Source organism: Paroedura picta, chromosome 1 (genome assembly GCF_049243985.1).
Source record: "Paroedura picta isolate Pp20150507F chromosome 1, Ppicta_v3.0, whole genome shotgun sequence".
Classification (NCBI taxonomy): domain Eukaryota; kingdom Metazoa; phylum Chordata; class Lepidosauria; order Squamata; family Gekkonidae; genus Paroedura; species Paroedura picta.
The window spans coordinates 46,820,202-46,841,589 of record NC_135369.1 but is presented as its reverse complement, the minus strand read 5'-3'; the positions used below and the strand labels follow the sequence as shown (position 1 = coordinate 46,841,589).

Below are 21,388 nucleotides of genomic sequence, written 5' to 3'. Positions count from 1 at the left end.
TTTCATTTAGTTACTGTAGTGCCCCGAAATCTACTAAATAGCTTTGTAGCAATATGGTAAATGTGAGGCTTGACTCACCAGTTAGACATGTAAAGCAGGGCTTGTAGAGTTACTTTGCCCTGAGCGGAACTCTTCAGATAACACATTCTTGATGTTACAGATTAGTGGCATTGCTCATGCTTGCTCTAAGATCCATGTGCATATTCTAGCATAAGAAGAGCTCTGGATGGGGATGTGCATCTTTCAGGGGGAAAGTTATTTTACATGCTGAGGCATGGTTGAGCAACAACCAATGTTTTACCAATGTTTAGGTTATCCTAAGATTTATTCATAATATAATGTGTACATAAAATATGCATGCAGTGTGTCGTAACGGGCCTTTCCCTTGGTTCTAGGTCATGTTAGCTGAGCTCAAAGGTAAAGATGAAGTATATGCCGTAAAAGTCTTAAAGAAAGACGTCATCCTACAAGATGATGATGTGGACTGTACAATGACAGAAAAACGGATCCTGGCGTTAGCACGGAAACACCCCTATTTAACTCAGCTGTACTGCTGCTTCCAGACCAAGGTAGGCTATGTGAAATCAATCCACTAGCTAGACCTGAGAAAGCTGCACAGTCTGGTCTGTGCGATGCTGCAAGCCAGTACCTCTTTGGCTTATAGTGGAAGGGATGTGTATCCTATGGCCTGATCCCATGAGCTGTTAGATTTAGGTAGGAATGGTCTGTTTGGAGGCCAGGTAGAATTTTATGCCCTGGAGATTGTTTGATATAGGGTTCTCACTTCATAAGAAAAGAGCAGTGGTATAGGAAACTGTTTGGCAGATGAGAAAAAGGCTGACACACAGCTGTGCTGAGCAATGTCAACTTGTTTATATGGGAAAGAGGCTTAAAATGAACAATATGCAGTCCAGCAAAAGTTAGTTGCAAACAAATAGAGTTCAAAGCATTCTAGTTAGACTCAGCTGTGATTAATTGACATCCCAATGGTTTGATCAGCCGTATTGCTTTCTGCTGGGTTGTGAATAATGTGTTGGAAACAATCTTTAGAAAACAGAGAAAAGAAACTATCAGGACTTTGGTGGTGCTATTGTGGTAGAGTACACATTTCTGAAGGCAGACTCTACAAAGGCAATGTTTTCTGTAGGAAGTTCTGTTTTTAATTGTTATTGGCTTTGTGAGCTGTATAGGGATTTATTGTATTAAATCTGAGATCTGTCCTGAGTTTCCAAACACAGGGTGGAGTATGGAGTATAAATACCACAATTAATAAATACATTACTCTTATGAGAAAATTTAAATGTATTGCATATTTAGTCCAGCAGGCAAAGGAAAATATTAGCTATGAAGATTTTTTTTATGGGAAATAACAAAGAGGGTTAGGAGTTGCACAATTCACCAAGATCTTTTCTTGAAATGAATGGATTTCTTTTGAACATTGTTCAATATGTGTTGTGTTGTCTCCCAAGAACCAGAAGATGGCACTAAAGAAGCAGGAAAAAATAACTTTGGTTTCTGATATCGTAGCTTACGTAACCTGACAAATATTACCAGTGACTGTATTAAAATAAATGCTAACATTCTTTGAAATGAAGCAAAAGTACAATCTGTGATTTAGAAATTGCTTGTAACATTTTTATATGAAAATATTTTTGTTCAGGGGTATTTTATGTGTATTGAGCCCAGGCACAAGTTATAATGGGTTGGATCCTGCAAAAGATCTGAAAGATCCAGCCTCTTCTCTATTTAAGGGATCAATGCTGGAAAACGCTTTGCAGCCTGGATTGGGGGGGGGGGGGGTTGCATTTTAAAAGATGCCATAAATGTAATATTTGTTCATCACATTGGCTGAAGTATTAGAGCTGAAAGGTGATTATTTGAATCCTTGGTTTGTTTTTCAATGCAAGCTCTTTGTTTGGGATTTCAGATGTGAAATCCCTCTTCTGGACTGCAAGCAAAAGAATGTTACAAAAACATGTCAGGAATTCATTGCTGTGCTATGTTGGTGAAAGAGCATTTCCAGGCTCTTGGAAAAAAATAATCAGAATGTTTGAAAGCTGCCCTTAATCTGCAGCTGTGTCAAATGTGCTGTGGAAATGGTGAGAACCATCCCAAGTGCAAAACTCATAATACTACTTAGTATTTCTTAGCGTGCCTACATAGTGCTTATATCCCTGTTCCATTTGTCTGTATCGGAATGTTCTGCAGATGTGGAGCGTGCCAGGGAAGGCCAATATTTGCTAACAGTAGTGCTGTCTCAGAAGGAGGGAATCTATACCACATATGCATCACTCTCCTAGCCACCATTCTGAACAGCTGTGTGTGGGTGTCTGGTGCTGGTGAAAGTCACATTCTGCCACATTAGGTGGTTCTTTGGTTCCTTGGTGTGCTTGGAGCAGGCTTCTTTCAAGAATGACTGGGCAGATGCAAGCAGGAACTGAAGATGTCCCACAGTTCCCAATCAGTAACCAATACAATGCAGTTGTCAAAATTCAATTATGTTTTGTCACCGGTTTGTAGACAAAACACAAATTTTGTATCATAAATGTGCAATTAATTAGAGTATTGTTTGTGCTGGATTCTTGGGTGGTGCTTATGGTGCACATATTTTCAAGAAATCCAGTGTTCATCCCTATTTAGAGGCAGCCTTCTGGAAATGCCTGACTGCTGGTAAGTTAACTGCTAATAAGGAGAGATGCTCTAGCAGTTTTCCATTCATAGCACAGCACATTTACTATAACCTCTTCATTAATATCCTCTCTTGTGTTTCCCCCTCTTCTATAGGGGGCTTGTGGATATCCTCTTCTGTAGTATCTAGTATGAAGATAGAGCCAAGAGGGTAGCCGTATTGATCTGAAGCAGCAGGACAAATTTAGAGTCCAGTGGCACCTTTAAGACCAACAAAGTTTTATTCAAGGTCCGGTGTTTTCGAGACCTTACGAAAGCTCATACTTTGAATAAAACTTTGTTGGTCTTAAAAGTGCCACTGGACTCTAAATTTGTTTTGCAGTACGTAACAACGCCTTTCAGGATCTAATAATACATTCTTTTTTTCTCCTGGGTCCATATAATGCACACACACTTCCCCATTTTTAATGCAGTTCTTGGGATGTGAGCAGAGGTGTATTGAGGGTATGGCGACCAGGGCACGTGCCCTGGGCAATGCTTGATGAGGAGGTGCCATGCAGCCCTCCAGTTAGCCTCCCCCTCCACCTGCCCACCTGGGACTCTTTGGCTGCTCCTGGGTGCAGCCACAGAAGGACCTTTGCTGCCTTGTTCTGAGCCCAGCTGGGCCACTTTTGATGCACACAACCAGCCACAGCAGCAGCAGCCCCAGCAGGCCAGCAATCTCAATGGTGGAGTCCTCCCCACCTGCACACCCTGTACAGCAGGGGTAGTCAACCTGTGGTCCTCCAGATGTTCATGGACTACAATTCCCAGCATTTGCCAGGCAAATGCTGGCAAGGGGCTCATGGGGATTGCAGTCCATGAATATCTGGAGGACCACAGGTTGACTGCCCCTGCTGTACACCACTGCTGCCTCTACCTGCTGCCCGCCACACCAACAAATATGGGAGTCCCCAATTGGCTGGTGACATCAACGGTGGAGGAACCCACTTTCCCTGCCTGTTGCCACTGCCTCTGCCTCCCACCCACCCTGCCAACAAATGGGAGGCACTCCCACCCGGATGAGCTTTGGCTGGATGTACCATACACCTTGCAGTGATGGACACAGAGGGTTGGGTGGATGAATGGATGGTAGAGTTGCCAGGTTCCCCCCTCCCAGCCATCAATCAGCAAGTGATGGGGGTTGCCAGCTTCAAGTCAGGGGATTCATGTGGAGGTTGGCATCCCCGCCTACCACCATGTCACCAAGGCCTGCCCGCCCTGGGTGCCAAATAGGTTAGATATGCTACTGCATGTAGGAAGTAATTCCAACCAGAATTGTAGCAAATGAGGAGAAGGGACATTGTCCTTACCCCATGGGTAATTTTTCTAACCTGAAATGATCCTAGGAGACAATTTGGTTTATTTGGGTTCCACAAGTGCTAATGGAGAACACACATGTTTTCCCAGTGGGCAAAGTAGTACTCATCTGGGGCTGTTTCAAGTCAGGAAAATAACATGGGAAGAGGCATAAGAATCCTTTCTGTGTACAACATAATCCCAGTCCAAACTGTATGCATGTGAGAAATGAATTTCCAGCACAGTTCTCCAGGTGCATGTCTGAACACATGGGACTCCGGGGAAATACAACATGTAGTTATGTCCTTTGAAAGCCTTTATATGAGGGGCTGGGCATAAAGCACTGTCCACCAAAAAACCCAAGACACATGGTCAAGAAGTGCATCGATCAATTAAAGACACATTTCTGCATTCTGAGGGACTTTGGTCTATATTGACCAGAAACTAGTCAGAATGTGTGCTGTATTCTATAGAATATAGCCACTAAAGCAAATTCCTGCTGAATAATCCCCCATGGATAAGGCTGATAAGGCTACAAGAGAAGAGGCTTCATAGGGTGTGACTTTTGGAGGAGTTTTTCATAGAACAATAATTCTTACTATATGTTATACAGAACAACATACACCTGTTTTGTGCTGTCATGCTGAACACACCCATTCCTTTGCTCAGTGCCTTAACACTGTTTGGGTGCCCATAACATGTTTTACACCGTTTGTGTTAATGTGAGGATAGATAGTGAGGGGATGAGTGGTATGTGGTGATCAACAATGATGCCCTTTAGACTTGTAGCTCATTCATGTTTTAATCTAGTAAGCCTGAAGTCCCCATAGTAGTCATACACTGTAACTACTCATACACTTCAAGGTGCTAAGAACATATGTTGTCCATGTTGAGACAGACTAGCAGTCTGTTTCTGCGTTCAATTCACAGTCCTGGTTCTATATGTCCCTGGGCACCTCGGTCATCAGGCAGCTCTCTGTTGGCTATTGTACCACATAGGGTGATCTGCCTGGCACCAGCCACAATCTGGCCCTTTTCCATCCGGGTTCCAGTTCTGTGAAATGGGCTGCCTCAAGAGGTCTCCCTCCCCCTTGGAGATTTTCAAGAGAAGCTGCAAAGCCTATCTGTTTGCCAGGGGTTTGAGGGGGGTTTTAAGTGGGAAGGAGAAGACATCTGGGGTTTGCTATTTTATTTTGGGTTTTAACTGGGGGTGTTTTAACTATTATTGTAACCCACCTTGAACCATGAGGAAAGGTGAGATATAAATGTTTTAACTAATTAATATAATACTAGCACACTGCTAAAACTGTGAAGCAGATGAATAACTAACAATTATACTTTTTTAATTAAAACAAATCAGCACCCTGCCACAGTAAGCCACAGTGCTTAGACATTCTTAACAAAAAACATAAAACATAAAGCTGAGACAATGTCATAAATGCTCTTTCCACACTAGACAAAATTGCTTTGTTGTTGCAACATTCAGTGCTATGAGGAAGTCATTCCACGTGTAGGTGAAGTCACCTTTCTGTGAACTCCAGTTTGCAACACTATGATCTGTTGTGCTGTGAAATAAAACTTTTGGTTAAATACGAGACAGAGTCTGAACAGATCAAAAAAGTTATGATTAAGTGGATGCAAAATTTTAATTAAAAAAATAGATTTGAATGAGTAGGAACAACTATGGTCTAAAAATGTTAAATTAACAAAATGTCAAACCCTGAATGAAAATGGGTATAAAATGTCTTATAGGTGGTATATTACTCCAAAGGTAATTTCAAAAATGTCAAATAAGCATGATGGAAAATGTGCAGGGTGTAAAGATAAACTGGGCTCATTTTACCACATCTGGTGGAGATGTGAAAAGATTAAAAAATATTGGATTCTTTTACATATGATGATTGAAAAAAGTGTTAGATTGAAAATTTCCATTATTCAGAGTATATATTACTGAGTATAATATCGAATTCAATCCCGAGGCAGAGAAAAGAATTGTGTTTCCATGCCACCACGGCTGCACAAGGTTTGAAAAACCCGGTCCTACTGACTATGTCAGCTTGATTGGATATTATGGGAGAACTTTTGTAAAATGGCAAAACTAGCCAATTTGGCCAATAGAAGATCAGCTGAAGAATTTGAAGAATATTGGAATTATTATCTGGAATTTATTAACAGATAAGCTATACACATTATACGAATAAGCTGTTACATTTATTACAGGGCAAGAATAGTAACGATGATGTATAATGTAGCTTCTTATCGAATATTTTTCTTCTTTTTTCCTTCTTTTTTCCTTCTATATAACTTTTGAAAGCTAATAAAATTATTCCCAAAATGTTCCTTGTTCAGAAGATACTTAAAATGTCAACAACCTTCATAGAATCATAGAGTTGGAAGGGCCATACAGGCCATCTAGTCCAACCCCCTGCTCAACGCAGGATTAGCCCTAAGCATCCTAAAGCATCCAAGAAAAGTGTGTATCCAACCTTTGCTTGAAGACTGCCAGTGAGGGGGAGCTCACCACCTCCTTAGGCAGCCTATTCCACTGCTGAACTACTCTGACTGTGAAAAATTTTTTGCCTGATATCTAGCCTGCGTGTCCTTTCCTCTGCAGCCAACGGAAACAGCATCCTGCCCTCCTCCAAGTGACAACCTTTCAAATAGAGGGCTGTCATGTCCCCTCTCAACCTCCTTTTCTCCAGGCTGAACATTCCCAAGTCCCTCAACCTATCTTCATAGGGCTTGGTCCCTTGGCCCCAGATCATCTTCGTCGCTCTCCTCTGTACCCTTTCAATTTTAACTACGTCCTTCCTGAAGTGAGGCCTCCAGAACTGCACACAGTACTCCAGGTGTGGTCTGACCAGTGCCATATACAATGGGACTATGACATCTTGTGATTTTGATGTGATGCCCCTGTTGATACAGCCCAAAATGGCATTTGCCTTTTTTTACCGTTGCATCACACTGCCTGTTCATGTTTAGTTTACAATCCACAATTACCCCAAGGTCTCATTCACACACAGTGTTACCTAGAAGCATATCCTCCCTGCTACTCACCTCCCTCCAGTCTGATGAATCACCATTGACAACAACTCTTTGAGTGTGGTTCTCTAACCAATTCCCTATCCACCTAACTATCTGAAAATCCAGATTGCAGTCCTTCAATTTATCCATCAGAACATCATGGGGAACCTTATCAAAAGCTTTACTAAAATCCAAGTAAATGACATTAACCGAATTTCCACGATCCAGCAAACCTGTTACTTGGTCAAAAAAGGAAACCAGGTTGGCCTGGCAGGACCTGTTGGAGACAAATCCATGCTGACTTCCTTGGATCACCAAATTGTCCTCCAGATGTTTGCAGATCGCTCCCTTTAATATCTGCTCCATTATCTTACCACAACAGAGGTCAGACTCACTGGTCTGTAGTTTCCCGGGTCATCCTTCCTCCCTTTTTGGAGTCCCCAACTTCAATGCTTCAGCTGAGAGATTCTGGATTATTTTGACAAGAGAAATAAAAAAAAAAATGTAGTTAGTTTTTATACCCCATTTTTCACTACCTGAAGGAGTCTTAAAGCGGCTTACAATTGCCTTCCCTTCTCCCCACAACAGACACCCCGTTAGGTAGGTGAGGCTGAGAGAACTCTAAGAGAACTGTGATGGGCCCAAGGTCACCCAGGTGGCTGCATGTGGAGGAGTGGGGAATCAAACCCAGTTCTCCAGATTAGAAATCGCCACTCTTAACCACTTCACCAAACTGGCTCTTATGCTCTGTTGGCTGCTGGAGGTGCTCACAAGGAGTTAAGCTCTGTAATATGTTAGTGCATTATATTAATGCAATACATTAAAATTTCGTGTGTTTTTAAGTGACTGACTGAGCCAATCAGCCTCTAATTATGATAAAAGGCTTGTGATCTCCATGCTTCTTTCCTAGCAAAAACACCTAAGGAATAGTGATCTTCAGCTCTTGCTGAAGATTTTTTCTAAGCCCTAACAACTTTCCAATAGCTGATTTGTGTACTGTAGCCTAATTTCTCTTATAATAATGGCTTCAGGGGCAAAAAATGTGCCATTTCTAATTTATAGTGCTAATGAGAACACTGGCTGGCCAGTGCTGTATTTGTCTGGGGCTCATCAATGGCTTTTAATTCATTTTCCCTGATTGCCTAATGTTAGTTGCTAAGTAGCTAAACCTGTTGTGCAGATGCTACCATATGGGTATAATCGAGTTAAATTGCATTTACAGCTTTCAATATTACTCCTGGGTGTCACATTAGAAAATCTTACGACAGCTAGATTTTGCATTCTGGCCCTTGGGAGGGGCAATCATAGGTCCCAGATTCAGTCCCTGGGAGCTCCAGCTAAAAAGATTAGATGAAAGGGGATAGAAAAGGCTTCCACCTGAAATCCTGGAGAGTTTCTGCCAGTCTAAGTAGACAACACTGACCTTGATGGACCAAAGGTCCGATTCAATATCAGGGAGTTTTATGTTTTCAGTGTGCTTTGGACAATTAAATCTCTATTTAGTATTCCTTTGGAGTATACTTTGTTTGCTGGATATTACGAAGTTCATTGTAGGGCTATTCAAAATGTATATCCTTTAAAGACAGCTAGTTTTATAATTGCCCCTGACTTGGATAACTGACTCATGCTGGACTCTAAGCAGAGTTGGGGTGGTTGGGGTTTGAAGGGGGGGGGGCACCAGGGAAGTCCAGGGTTCCTACACAGAGGCAGACGATGGCAAACCATGTCTGGGTGTCCCCTGTCTTGAAAATTCTACGGGGTTGCCAGAAGTTGGCTGCAACTTGACAGCAAATAACAAAGTTTTGTAACTGTATAAATTGTTTCTGTGTTGAGTGTTAGATTTTCTTTTATGTTTGCTGATTGCATCATTTCTAAATTTTTGGGTAAGCCATCTCATACAAAGGCTGGACATGCATTATTCAATAAAGTCTTGTAAATAGCCCAGTTGCACATAACAGTTCATTGTCTTAAAATGTGGGAGAACCAGGCAATACCCCTCAGTTGTTCCCCTTAGTTATCAGGTATGGTTGGTGCATCAGATATAAATGCTTTGGGTTTACTGCCATGAGGTAAGGTTTGCAGGGAGCAAGAATAACAAGGTGATCACTGAGGTATGGGTTCTTTAAAAATAAAGATGCATTTACGTGCAGGTTTTTAAAAATAGTTCAACAGTGCAGGTTTCCATACAATCACAGGAAAAGCCTAGCTGAACTGAAGCCAGTTATGGCTTCAGGTTACGATTTGAATTCCATTCACCAGAGACAACTGGGTACTCTGCCCTCTCTCAGAGGTACAATTAAACTGCTGCCTTTTAGAAGTCAGAGGATGAGTGCATTACTTCTTTAACATTCCTGCTTTGCCATTCCTCTTGCGAATGTTCTGGAGGTAATAGGCTGTTCTAATGTCACTTTTTTTCTGTCACCTTACAGTTGTTGGCTCTCAAGGTGGTATACAAAAACATAATATGTCAATTAATGCAAATCCATTGAACCATTATTAAAGCTAATAAAGGCCAACAACAGGAAAAGCAGAAACAATATACTTCAGTAACAGAAAAACCTTCTGATAAAACTCTACTCAAAAAGAGTAAGCATCCTGCTCAAAAATACAAGTCAAATCCTTGATAAATATAAATGTTTTTACTTGGCACCAAGCGTTTAGTGGAAGAGGGGCTAGGCAGATGTTTGGGTAGGAAATGAGCTTAATAATGGGTGAGGGTGTCACTATAGACCAGTTACGCACTGGAGGTTTCATGCTGGGATGCAGGCTGGAGTTTTAGTTGTGGCAGGTTGCCCCACTTCTTCCTGTACCCACACAGGGGAGCATTTGGCCCAGTGCACCTCAACTGCCCCCAATTTGTGCTGGGGCAGTGAAGCTCCCAGTGCGTAAACGGTCTATAACAGCAGTCCCCAACCCCCGGTCCGGGGACCGTGACCGGTCTGGTGATCAGTCGGTACCAGGCCGTGACTCCTCCTCGTTCTCCTCCCCAGCTGCTGCCTCAGGGGCTGCCCTGCCACTCTGCTGCCAGCTCACGTTTGGTGCTCTCCAGCGGCCGCCATGGCTGGGGCTCCCCCTCGGTGTGGCATTGTGCAGCTCTTGCTGGCAGCTCCCCCAGCGGGTGGTGAGAAGTCAGGGGCCCCTGTGGGAAAGCAAGTGGAGAGGGACTCAGGTGACGGCAGTGATGTTCCTCAGCAAAAGACTACCCCCCAGCCCCTTCCCCCCTCTGTTGCCAGACTGCAGTGTGGGGCGGTGCACAGGGCTGGCGGAGTGCATCTGCCAGCTGTAGGTGGCGGCGGGCGCGCAGAAGGGGCTGGGCAGTGTTGGGCGGGCCTCCCTTCCTGGGATGCGGGGCTGTGGATTTACCTTGCGCACTATCCGGGCAGCGCAGCTGGGGCGAGAAAGGGGTGACGGGGCAAAAGGTGGATTGGGGAGGGGAGGAGGGAGGGGGATGCGGCTGCAGGAGTCTGCAATGGCTGGGAATGTTAGCCTGGGGGGGAAGCAGTAAGGACAGTGTGGTTTCTAGGTTCCTGTCAACTGAAATCCTTCTAGATATACTTGGGATTGAATTTGAGATCTTCTCCTGCCACATGAAGCAGATACTCTTGTACTAGGTCCCTCTCCTATTGTCTTGGGCCTGATGATGTTTGGGTTTGGTCGGTGGGATTCACATTGAGGCAGTGATCTGACTCTACTTCTGCGTGGTTGCTTTATCACTTACCTTGCAATGATACCATGGGCCTCAGGATTAATCCTGGTTTTTCTTTTGAAGCATTCTAGTGAGAGTTGAAGATGACTGTGTCCATTAACGATATGTCAGCCTCTTTCAATGGTGTATGGTCAGCATCTCTCGATGCCCTCCTAAGCAGAGTTACACCCTGCTAAGCTTCAATTAACTCGTAAAGATATAATTTTGTTTAGGATGGCAGTGGAAATATGTTGTCAGCATACAGTTAACCAAAGCAAAGTCACCACTTAACTTGTTGCACATGAGGTATTTCTCCTGTTAGGGAAGAGAACTGAATCTGCACTTTTGTGTGGCTGTGTGATGTTGTTTTACAGAGCACACAACTAATGCTTTTGCACACATGTCAGAGTTTGTGTATCTTCAAGTGACTGTCACAGTCCGAGAAAGCTATCAGTTTATTGGGGTAAAGTGCATTGTGGGAAGATATAAGCAGAATGCCACTGTTCTGTAAATACAGAATGTCTTTATTGTCTCATAGATGCTGTTCTTTGTTGTGTCCAGATTGCTGACCTGGTTTTGGAAAGCTTGCCAATAAGCTGCTTTTGTCATTTCTCACTGTCCTTGAACAATTATGGAAGCCTAGTTTTGCACACTGAACTTCTTTTGTTTCCTTCAGCCCTTTTTAACTTTTCATATTTGGTGAGTATCAGTACAGAAGAATTCAGCACCTTCAATGGATTTACTTCCCGACACCACAGAAGGATGTCAAAGGAATTCGCTCCTGAAGACAATGAGCAGGGAAGTGAACAACTGCGTTCATCAGCAAGGTTTATCACCCTGGGACGAGCTGAGGGATTTTATGGTCTTGCATACTCCCTCCTCTTCCTTCCTGCCCATCATGTAGGAAATGAAACACCTCTGCTTTCCTGGCAAATCAAGGCATATTCTTAGTTTTGAACAACAGACTGGTATTTGTATCTTCCAGCCAAAGCAGGATTCCAAACACTGATTTAATCCTGGATTAGAGGATAGAGAACAAACTATAACTTGTGCTTTGGTTATAGCAACAATCAATGAGTGGTCACAGAAACAGGAAGTATTAACTTCTGAGTGGGCCATGAGGGGTTGCATGGCAGCCCAAGGACCATCCAAACTCACTCTCCTAATACCAAGTCATAGTTTGTATTTACAAGTCATTAAGGTATTCTCCATGTTTCTTTAAGCCTAGACTGATGGTGTGATGCAGGTTTGCATTTGTAAAAGTGTTTGTGGCTTCACTCCTGCAGACAGATAATATTCTAGATAAGAATAGCAGTGATCAAGGAGAACTTTTGAATTGCATGGGCTGTATCATTTTCTGCTGAGAGAATGGTACTGTTTTGTACTAATTTGGTCCCTTCTATGTATTTTTCTCCAAACAGTAAATTTTGAAGAGAGGGATGTACGTTTCGTTCCGTAGGATCAAGTGATCAAGGCGACACACCATTTAAATAATATAAATTGTAACTTAACAAGTTGACGCTGATTTTTCTGTCTGTTCTGCAGCAGTCTGTGTCCACATGGAGGATACATTTCAGCACTGGATCTGCTCTGGCACTGAAATGTGCCCCACGGGAAGCAAAGCAACGGTGGTTTTGTTCCACTGCACGGGGCGGGGGGCACAGGGGGTCATTTTACAGGAAGGTGGGATTGCATGGAACAAATCCCACCTTCCTGCAAAATGAAAATAAATGTCCCAGTCCACCTCACAGCACAGCAAAGTGTCTCAAAGCCAACTGGGGCATTTTTTGCCCCTTCTGGGCTACCGTAGAACAGGAAGGAGCCAGGCCTTCCAAGCCTAGCTCTTCCCTGTCCACATGGGTCTGCTGTGGGACAGTGGGCTAAGGGAACTCAGAAGAATCCCCATTCCCTTAGCCCAGAACTTCTGTGGCCTGATCCGCGCCAGGCCAGGGAGGGTTGCAGTCTGGCAGTAACATGCTAAAGCAGGGATTAGCCCCACTTCCATATGACTGCCCTCTTGACTTTTTCTGCCCATGTGGAATTGGCCAGAGTGCAGCCAGAGCAATGAATTATTTTAATTTTCAAGCTTTGAAAGTATTCCCTACAAACTTCCTTAAAAAAAATATCTTGGCTACCATTATTTTCCCAATCTGCAGCTGCTTTGATGCCATTCTCCCCCCTTCAAAAAAATTAGAGGGTTATCTTCTTTCAGGTGTTACATGCACAGGACGGTCCAACCAATCAGGAATCATTAAATAATGGGATGGCATCAGATCGAACCAACTCAGAATGAGATAAATGCTTTTTATTTGCAGATACTTTAAAGCTTGCTTGGTACTGTTAGTAGACAATTACTAAAATTAGGACTGTTCAGATCTGTGGATATCCCACCTTTCAGGTCAGCCTTAGTGCCTAGTTCTTTTAATATTATGGAGAAACCACTCATTGCTGATGTGCTTGCATGCTTGTGGGAGAATCCTTTAGGCACATGTTTATGAGTTGTGTTTTCTTTAAGTAAACAACTGCGTCACCCTGAAGGAAGGTTCAGGAAAGAGGAAATTGTACATAAAAATTCTGATTCTTCAGCAGCTTCTTCCCCCACCTCCCCAATCCTGGGAAGTGATCTTGTTTGGGATTCTTTCAAGGCATTTTATGACTTTGGAATGGTGGGAAGAGGGAAATAAGAATAGAACAGGATAATTATACTCCAAAGTATTTCAGCTGTTTTTGGATTATTGAGGCTTATTTAAATTTGCATCTTAAATATATGTTTCTTTGTGCTGTTTTGAAAATAAACACAAAATGTGACAGTTTTAATGGCCGATTCCATATATTCCTTTTTTAACCCCAAGTCAAGACAGGGTAGTTAAGGAACACTGTGGCTCATGAAGCAGCTAATAAAAAGCAACTCTGAGTATGTGCTTTTGAACACATAAGTACATGTGAAGCTGCCTCATGCTGAGTAAGATCTTTGGTCTGTCATGGTCAGTATTGTCTACACAGATTGGCAACAGCCCTCCAGGTTCCCAAGTTGTAATGAACGATGGGTCTGGAGGCCACATGTTCATTGTCGTCCCCCATTTTGCTATATTCCTGCTTCTGCAGCCGTACTAGGCTAGGAGGGATTGGCCCTTCTCTTCCTGCCCACAGCTTTAGAGAGGTAGAATACAGGCTAGGCCCTTGCAGAATCAGAATGTCTGTGAGATGGGCTATCTAGCCTCTGCATAAAAACTTCCAAAGTAGGAGAACCTACCACATCCAAAGGAAGCCTGGTCCACTGAGGAACCACTTTAACCATCAGGAACTTCTTCCGGATGTTTAGCTGAATATTCTTTTGAATTAATTTCATTCCATTTGTTCTGGTCCAACCATTTGGGGCAACAGAAAATGAGTGCACCATCCTCTGTGTGACAGCCCTTCAAGTACTTGAAGATGGCTATTATATCACCTCTTAGTTGTCTTATCTCCGGGCTAAACAGACCAAATTCTCCGGGCTAAACAGACCTCAACCTTTCCTTATATGACTTGGTCCCCAAACCCTCACCATTTTTGTTGCCCTCCTTTGGACTCACTTCAGTTTGTCTACATCCTTCTTCAGTTGTTGTGCCCCAAACTGAACACAGTACTCTAAGTGAGGTCTAGTTTGGTTTAGTGGTTAGGAGTGCGGACTCCTAATCTGACATGCCAGGTTCGATTCTGCACTCCTCCACATGCAGCCAGCTGGGTGACCTTGGGCTCGCCACAGCACTGACAAAGCTGTTCTGACCAAGCAGTGATATCAGGGCTCTCTCAGCCTCACCCACCCCACAGGGTGTCTGCTGTGGGGAGAGGAATAGGAAGGCGACTGTAAGCCGCTTTGAGCCTCCTTCGGGTAGGGAAAAGTGGCATATAAGAACCAACTCTTCTTCTTCTTCTTCTTCTTCTTCTAACCAGAGTGGAGTAAAGCAGTAAAATCAACTCACACAATCTGGACACTATACTTTTGATACGGCCCAAAATCTCATTTGCCCTTTTTAGTGACCAAGTCACACTGCTGATTCAGTGAATGGTCAACTAAGACCCCTAGATCCTTTTTACACATACTACTGCCAAGACAGGTCTGCCCCATCCTATAATCATGCATTTGATTTTTTCCACCCAAAGGCAGAATTTTACATTTATCACCATTGAAATTCATTTTAGCCCAGTTTTCCAGCCTGTCAAGATCATCTTGCATCTTGATTCTATCTTCTGCTGTGTTTGCTACCCTTCCCAGTTTAGAAGAAGAAGAAGAAGAAGAGTTGGTTCTTATATGCCGCTTTTCCCTACCCGAAGGAGGCTCAAAGCGGCTTACAGTCGCCTTCACATTCCTCTCCCCACAACAGACACCCTGTGGGGTGGGTGAGGCTGAGAGAGCCCTGATATCACTGCTCGGTCAGAACAATTTTTATCAGTGCCGTGGCGAGCCCAAGGTCACCCAGCTGGATGCATGTGGGGGAGTGCAGAATCGAACCCGGCTCGCCAGATTAGAAGTCCGCACTCCTAACCACTACACCAAACTGGCTCTCTCCTCAGGCTCATCTGCATATTTAATAAGATGATATTTAGTATCATCTGCATATTTAATAAGCACCCCCTGTATTCCTTCATCCAATCCAAATCATTTATAAATATGATTTATTCAGTCTTGGTGGCTGAGCCAGGCTGCTTCCCTGTGACATAAAGCAGGATTTTCCGGGGGAATCAAAGGGCAAAGGGAGGGTAACCCCTGCAAATCCATGTTGGTAACAATGGCAAAGCCCATCCATCCAGTGGTTAAGGGGCTGGGGAGGCAGGATAATGAGCAGCCCAGGAAGGGGGCTCTGTGGCTGATTCCCTCCAATTCCAGGAACTCCTGCTTCTGTGAGACAAGGCAAGGACTAGGGTTGCCAGCACGCTCCTGGCTACCAGCAGGAAATGGAAGGGCCAGATTCAGGTTGGGAAACTCCTGGAGATTTGCTACTGGAGCCTGAGGAGAACAGGGACCTTTAGTGGAGTGCAGTGCCACAGAATCCATCCCACAAAGCATCCATTTTTTTCAGAGGAACTGATCTCTGTAGTCTGACAATAAACTGCAATTCCGGGGATCCCCAGGTCCCACCTGGAGGCTGGCATCCCTAGGACTTCCACATCACCTACTAATATTTACTCCTTTGGAGATACTAGAGCCTGAACCCTCTAGATACACAACTGAGCCACAGCCCTCACCAATAATCACAGCTAGTTAATAAAATGGATGTTTAGATATTGTCTCAAATTTTGTTCGTTCAAGTCCAGATTTTTGTTACCACAAATTTTCATTTTTATTTCCTACTCTAAATGGATATCACAGTGGTGGAAAAGTCCTAAATAAGTATATGTTGCTGTCTCCACCAAACTTTCATCTTCAGTGGTCCAAAAGTAGAATTGTAGGGATTTGAAAAATATAAAAGTTGTGTGTGCGCATGCATATACATTTCCAGTTCTTCACCATCTTTTCAGCTTAAACAAGTAGTTTGGAGCAGATTGCAAAGTTCATGTAGCATGGATAGGAAGAGTGTATTGCGGTACAATTACAATGCATATTAAAAGGTACATGGGCAAGAGGCTTTTAGTTACAATAGTCCCTGCTTTCTTAGGAAATGCCACTTTTAAAACATTGGCACTTGGGTAGATTAAACTGGGAGCACTGCTCTGTTTGCTTCCTGAGCATACTACTACAAAGAAGTAGGAAGATGATTCACCAGCTCAGGATTCAAGTGTTCTCACTCTAGTAAGAAAGAGACATTATCTAAAAACATGAGTGCTTTCCCTGAGAAGTTCTTATAATGATCAGAGAAAGATGTCTCTGGAGCCATGCCTCACAATGCATTTCTTGCCTGTTTAAGCATTCTTGGTTTTCTGGTCATTCGTGGTTCTGGTTCACAGCTGTGGCTATTGTTTCTGTTGTTTATTTCAACATTACACTGAAATCACTGCTGACCTCATCTAAGATTGCCCCAGTCACATCATATCTGTGAAAAGGCAGATCAAGAAAAAGCTAAGGAACATGAAACGCATTTCGTGGGCCAGCTTTCTTCCAATAGTTATGCAGACCAGGGGGCATTTGTCCTATAGAGTTTTTTGTATCAGAAACTGTAGAGCTGCTCAGATGATTGATATCCTTAGAGTATGAGGGGAATTGCATAACTTTTCTCACTGGAAGTGCTTCTCAACCTCTGAGAGTCCCTGCCTGGTTGTCTAATAAGTATCTAGAAGACCATTCAGTATATTTGTGATGGGTAGATTAATGGGTAGATTAATCTTAATGGGTAGATTAATCTTAATTTTCAAATTTTTCCTTCATGGTGAACAGCTCATAGTAGAGTGATGATAGACAGGATAAGTTACAAATTGACAAAAAAGAAATCCATGCTCCAAAACTGGTCAGCAGTTCTATTATAACTCGGGGCACTAAATTAGGGGGGGGGGTGGAAGAACTCTGTGGACAGCCTCCCCCTCCCCCAGGACCTGGAAAGGCTACAGACCGCTGTTAGGGAACTCAACAGCAGGGGCAGCTCTCACACAGCAGGGATCTGCAGCCTCTGAGCCCCAGAGAGAAGTGGAAGGAGGAGGGGGTGGTTAGGAGTGGGGGATGGAAGGCAACTGGCTGGCCACTGGGCAGTCAGTTGGAGGAGGAGGCACTCAGGGGCAGGACAGCCACCCTGAGTGGATGTTAAGTGCTGAGTGGCACTTAAGCCATCAGACACACTCCTCCTCCAAGGCCTTACCAGAAATATATAGTGGAACAGATACTGGTAGTGTATATATGTGAATTGGATAGGTTTTTAGGAGCTTGCTTTACACTTTCCAAATAATAGAATAACGGCCACATAGACATCTCTCCCCCCCAGATACAATGTGAGATTCATATTGAGAGACTAGCAGATCTCAGCTCATACTCTTGTGCTGCACCCAGAGGGAATCCCATTCTGGATGTCAAAAGTCATCTAAAGGAGCAGTCCCCAACCTTTTTGTGGCTGAGGACTGCCTCCGGGGGTGGGGTAGAGCCGGTGGCCCAGCGCAAACACGCATGCGCAGCAGCTGCATGCAAATGCACATGCACAGTTGCCACACGTGCACGTTTGCGCCAGCAGGGGCACAAATGTGCATGCACAGCAGCTCCGCGCATGCGCATTTGCGTCCGCCGGTGTGCTGGTGGCCATGCCTGCCTCTTCCCCTCCCTCTCGCAGCGAGAAGCTAGCCGGGCTGCGAGCGAAGCAGCCACTTTGGCAGCCGCTTTGGTGCTCGCGGCCTGGCAAGCTTCTCGCTGCGGGTGAGGGGAGAGGCAGGCACGGCCGCTGGCAGCCCAGTACCGAGGCCTTTGCGGCCCGGTACCAGGCCGCAGACCAGGGGTTGGCAACCCCCAGCCTAAAGAACAGGTGTTGGGTTAGGGCTGGCCTCCTTGACAATTTAATTATCAGTGTCCTATTTTTAAAGTCACTTTCAGTTAAACTTAAATGTCTAAGTTTATGATTTGGGTGAAATATCATTTCCTTGTCTCATCTGCTTGGCGGATGTTCTGTGTCCACTAATAATGAATACCACAATTTCATCAACATAGCTGTATCTAAATGCCACATGGATGAACTTCCCAAAAGAAGAAATACATCCTATTCTTACGACATTTCTGAGCTGGAGGTTTGGGCTTGTTGTTCAGTGGAGTGTCTGAACTTGGGAATATTCCCTTAAGTGAAACTACTGAACTACAATATGCCCAACCTTTAATTTTCAAACTGTGGGAAAAAAGCTTAATTAGAATTGTTCCTGGTGATGTGCCCAAGGAGATTAGTTGCTATCCCCATAGTTGAAGTTCGTGTTATATCAAAACATTTCAGTTGTAGCTCATATATCCATTAGGCTCATATGTGAGCTCACTCATCCACGTAACATGATATCTGCATATTGTTTTCCTTTACTCACTTTACTCTATTTAGGATGATGGTTTACCTTCTTAAAAAGGCTCACAAGGAACCCCAGGTCCGATTCTTTTGCCAGCCAGGTTCATTTGTGATGATAATCCATACAGTGAAACTCTCAATACGAGATCTGGCAAGACTGGAGTACTGACCACAAACACACCTAATGCTCCTAACTGAGGGGAAGGCGAAATAGTACTGGATATTCAGGTAGTTTATATACCAGTATATAGTGAAGGCCAGCTTTTTAAAACAGATAAACCAACGCTTTGCATATAGAGTGATAACCTGAATTGGATCCAATCACATTTCACTGTTGGCATGTAAGCTTTTTGGTTAAGCAGAACTCTTTTAAAGATATAGGGAATCCAAAAGAAAAAAAACATAATGAAAAGGTGTTGCATGTCTAGGCTTGATGTGAACCCATAGTAAAGTATCTTTTAGAACAACTAGGAAAGTTTCAACAGGGACTGCAGATGGAACAGCAGATTGTTTAGCATGTTTCTTAAGGACTGGCTTTATGGACAGTGTTGTGAAATGGCTTGTGTTTTCTAAAATCTCATGTTTGAATTGAGAATTAGTAATTATTTTGCTTATGCCACCTTGTATTTGTGATTCACCACCTCCCATTTCACATTTTGTTTATAGTACTATCACATGTTGTTACTTTGTGTTTTTGGATGCCACTTTGCCACAACCTTCTCCCTTCCAACTCTCCCAGCATGCCAACCTCTCCAATAAACAGTTGTATGAACCTTCAGCAACTATACAAAAACAGAACAATAGCTCAGCAGGTAGAAAACAGGCCAGGGATAAACGTACCTGAAGCCTTGTTCTAGGATTCAGAGGGATGTGTTCTATGTACTCCAATTGATAGCTGATGCCATACCGTTGGAAGCTCATTTATGTATCCATCCAGTGTGGTTTGCAAACTAATTTCTATCAGGACTGTTTTGTCTTTTTTGATGTAACCTACAAGGATTCTGTGAGACCTTGTTTTGTCACAAGGAAATAGACCTTCCAAAACAAAGGTTAGCATACTCCAAAGACTTGTTTTGGAGGAGATGACTTTTGGGGTCAGTTGTTCTTAAACTAAGAGACTTCCTGACCAAATCAGATTTTCCCACTGCCTTTCTATCAAGAATCAAAGAGTTCTAAGGAGGCCCTTGGGTATGATTGCTTTCTTTTCTACAGTATGTGTTTGTCATCTTAGGGGTTCTGACCCAGTTTATGCACTCAGACATCCATACCTCTCCAGGAAATCCCATTGGACCCAGTAGTCACCTTCCTCCCATTATTGTGTGGAAGATTCAGGGCAGATCCAATAGACTCTACATGAATAAATGCTGCACTGGAAAAAGGTGATGCTGGAATAACGATTTAACCAGGTCTATAAATGGATCCTTTTCCACATTTCATCTTTATTTTATTTATTACTTCAATTTCTATCCCGCCACTTTCCGTAGACTGATGGCAGCTTACATATAAAACAGTAAGCCCCCCCCCCAATAAAACCAATTGACCTCTTAAAAGCATGAACCCAAGACAGTGGCATAGCCTCCCGATTTTCAGCCACAGAGTATGATGGTACCACGTTGGCCGGAGGAGGGACCCCAGTTGTTCCCAACCCTGGCCTCAACCAAAGACCTAACGGAAGAGCTCCATTTTAGAGGCCGTGTGGAACTTAGACAGCTCCATTAGGGTCCTCAGCTCTTCTTTCGCTATACTAATAATGCAGGGGTGATCAACTCTGCTACTGGCATTCTTTGACTAGATCCATTCCTGTAGTACTTTGTAGGCTATCAGGTAGGATCCTATGACAGTCCCATCCACTTCCCTCCCTCAAAGGCAAGATTTCCCCTCTGTTTTTCCTCTTCTTCCTTTGCTGACTGAGCAGCCCTCATGGTCTGTTTTCTTTTTTCCAGAAGAACTTTGTCTCACCCTTTTCAGTATGGTATTGTACCACTGGCTCAGCCCAGGAACCTGAGGGAAGGGTCAGGATCACTCTTTAACTTAAATAATTGAAAATGTCACTTTAGATGTTTTAACATTCAAAATAACAAAATATTTTATTTCACACATAAGGGAAAGGTCAGGCGAAATCAGGGCTTGAAATTTCTGAGATGACTCAACTTTGAGGTAAAAAACAATAAATGCACAGACTCTAGTTCTTGTACATCAAACTAGTTAGATTTTATTGAGCTATTCACAGCTATTTAAACCTTTATATTGAGAAGCTTTGGGGAAGGCACTGGCAAACCACCCTGTATTGAGTCTGCCATGAAAACGCTAGAGGGCATCACCCCAAGGGTCAGACATGACTCGGTGCTTGCACAGGGGATACCTTTACCTTTACCTTTTATTGAGAAGCTTTGTTTTGGGTATTATCCAGTAAGCTGGGTCTTCTCTGTTGCTAGTGAGCACTTATTCACTGCTGCACACTGGTGGTCCATTTTGATGGTTCATGCAGTGGGTGTCCTTGCATGGAATTATTTTTGAGCTACTTAGCAGGTGGCAGCTACTCTGCAAACCCACAGATCCATGAGTTTGTTAGAGCCAGCAGGAGATTCTTTGAGGAGGCTGCATCCCCTTCAAGGGCAGGTTCTGATATTGTCACAGTGTGTTTGGAGAATGTATCCCTATAATTCCCAGCAGTATGTTGAGGTTACTCTAACATGCTTTGAGAGAATTGCTAGTGGGCCACAGAAAGTTAACAAAGCTATTGGAGCCCATGAATAAAGGAGGCTGCACACTGTAT

At 43.5% G+C, this 21,388-nt stretch overlaps 1 protein-coding gene across 1 annotated transcript in view; it reads left to right on the top strand.

Moving 5' to 3' along the window:
• The window catches only part of PRKCE (protein kinase C epsilon), a 422,794-nt gene that overhangs the window by 308,658 nt on the left and 92,748 nt on the right, over positions 1 to 21,388 (top strand). Inside the window, exon 10 of the mRNA XM_077337194.1 lies at positions 396 to 569. Coding sequence (XP_077193309.1) covers positions 396 to 569 — 174 coding nt within the window. The remainder of the gene's footprint in view (positions 1 to 395; positions 570 to 21,388) is intronic.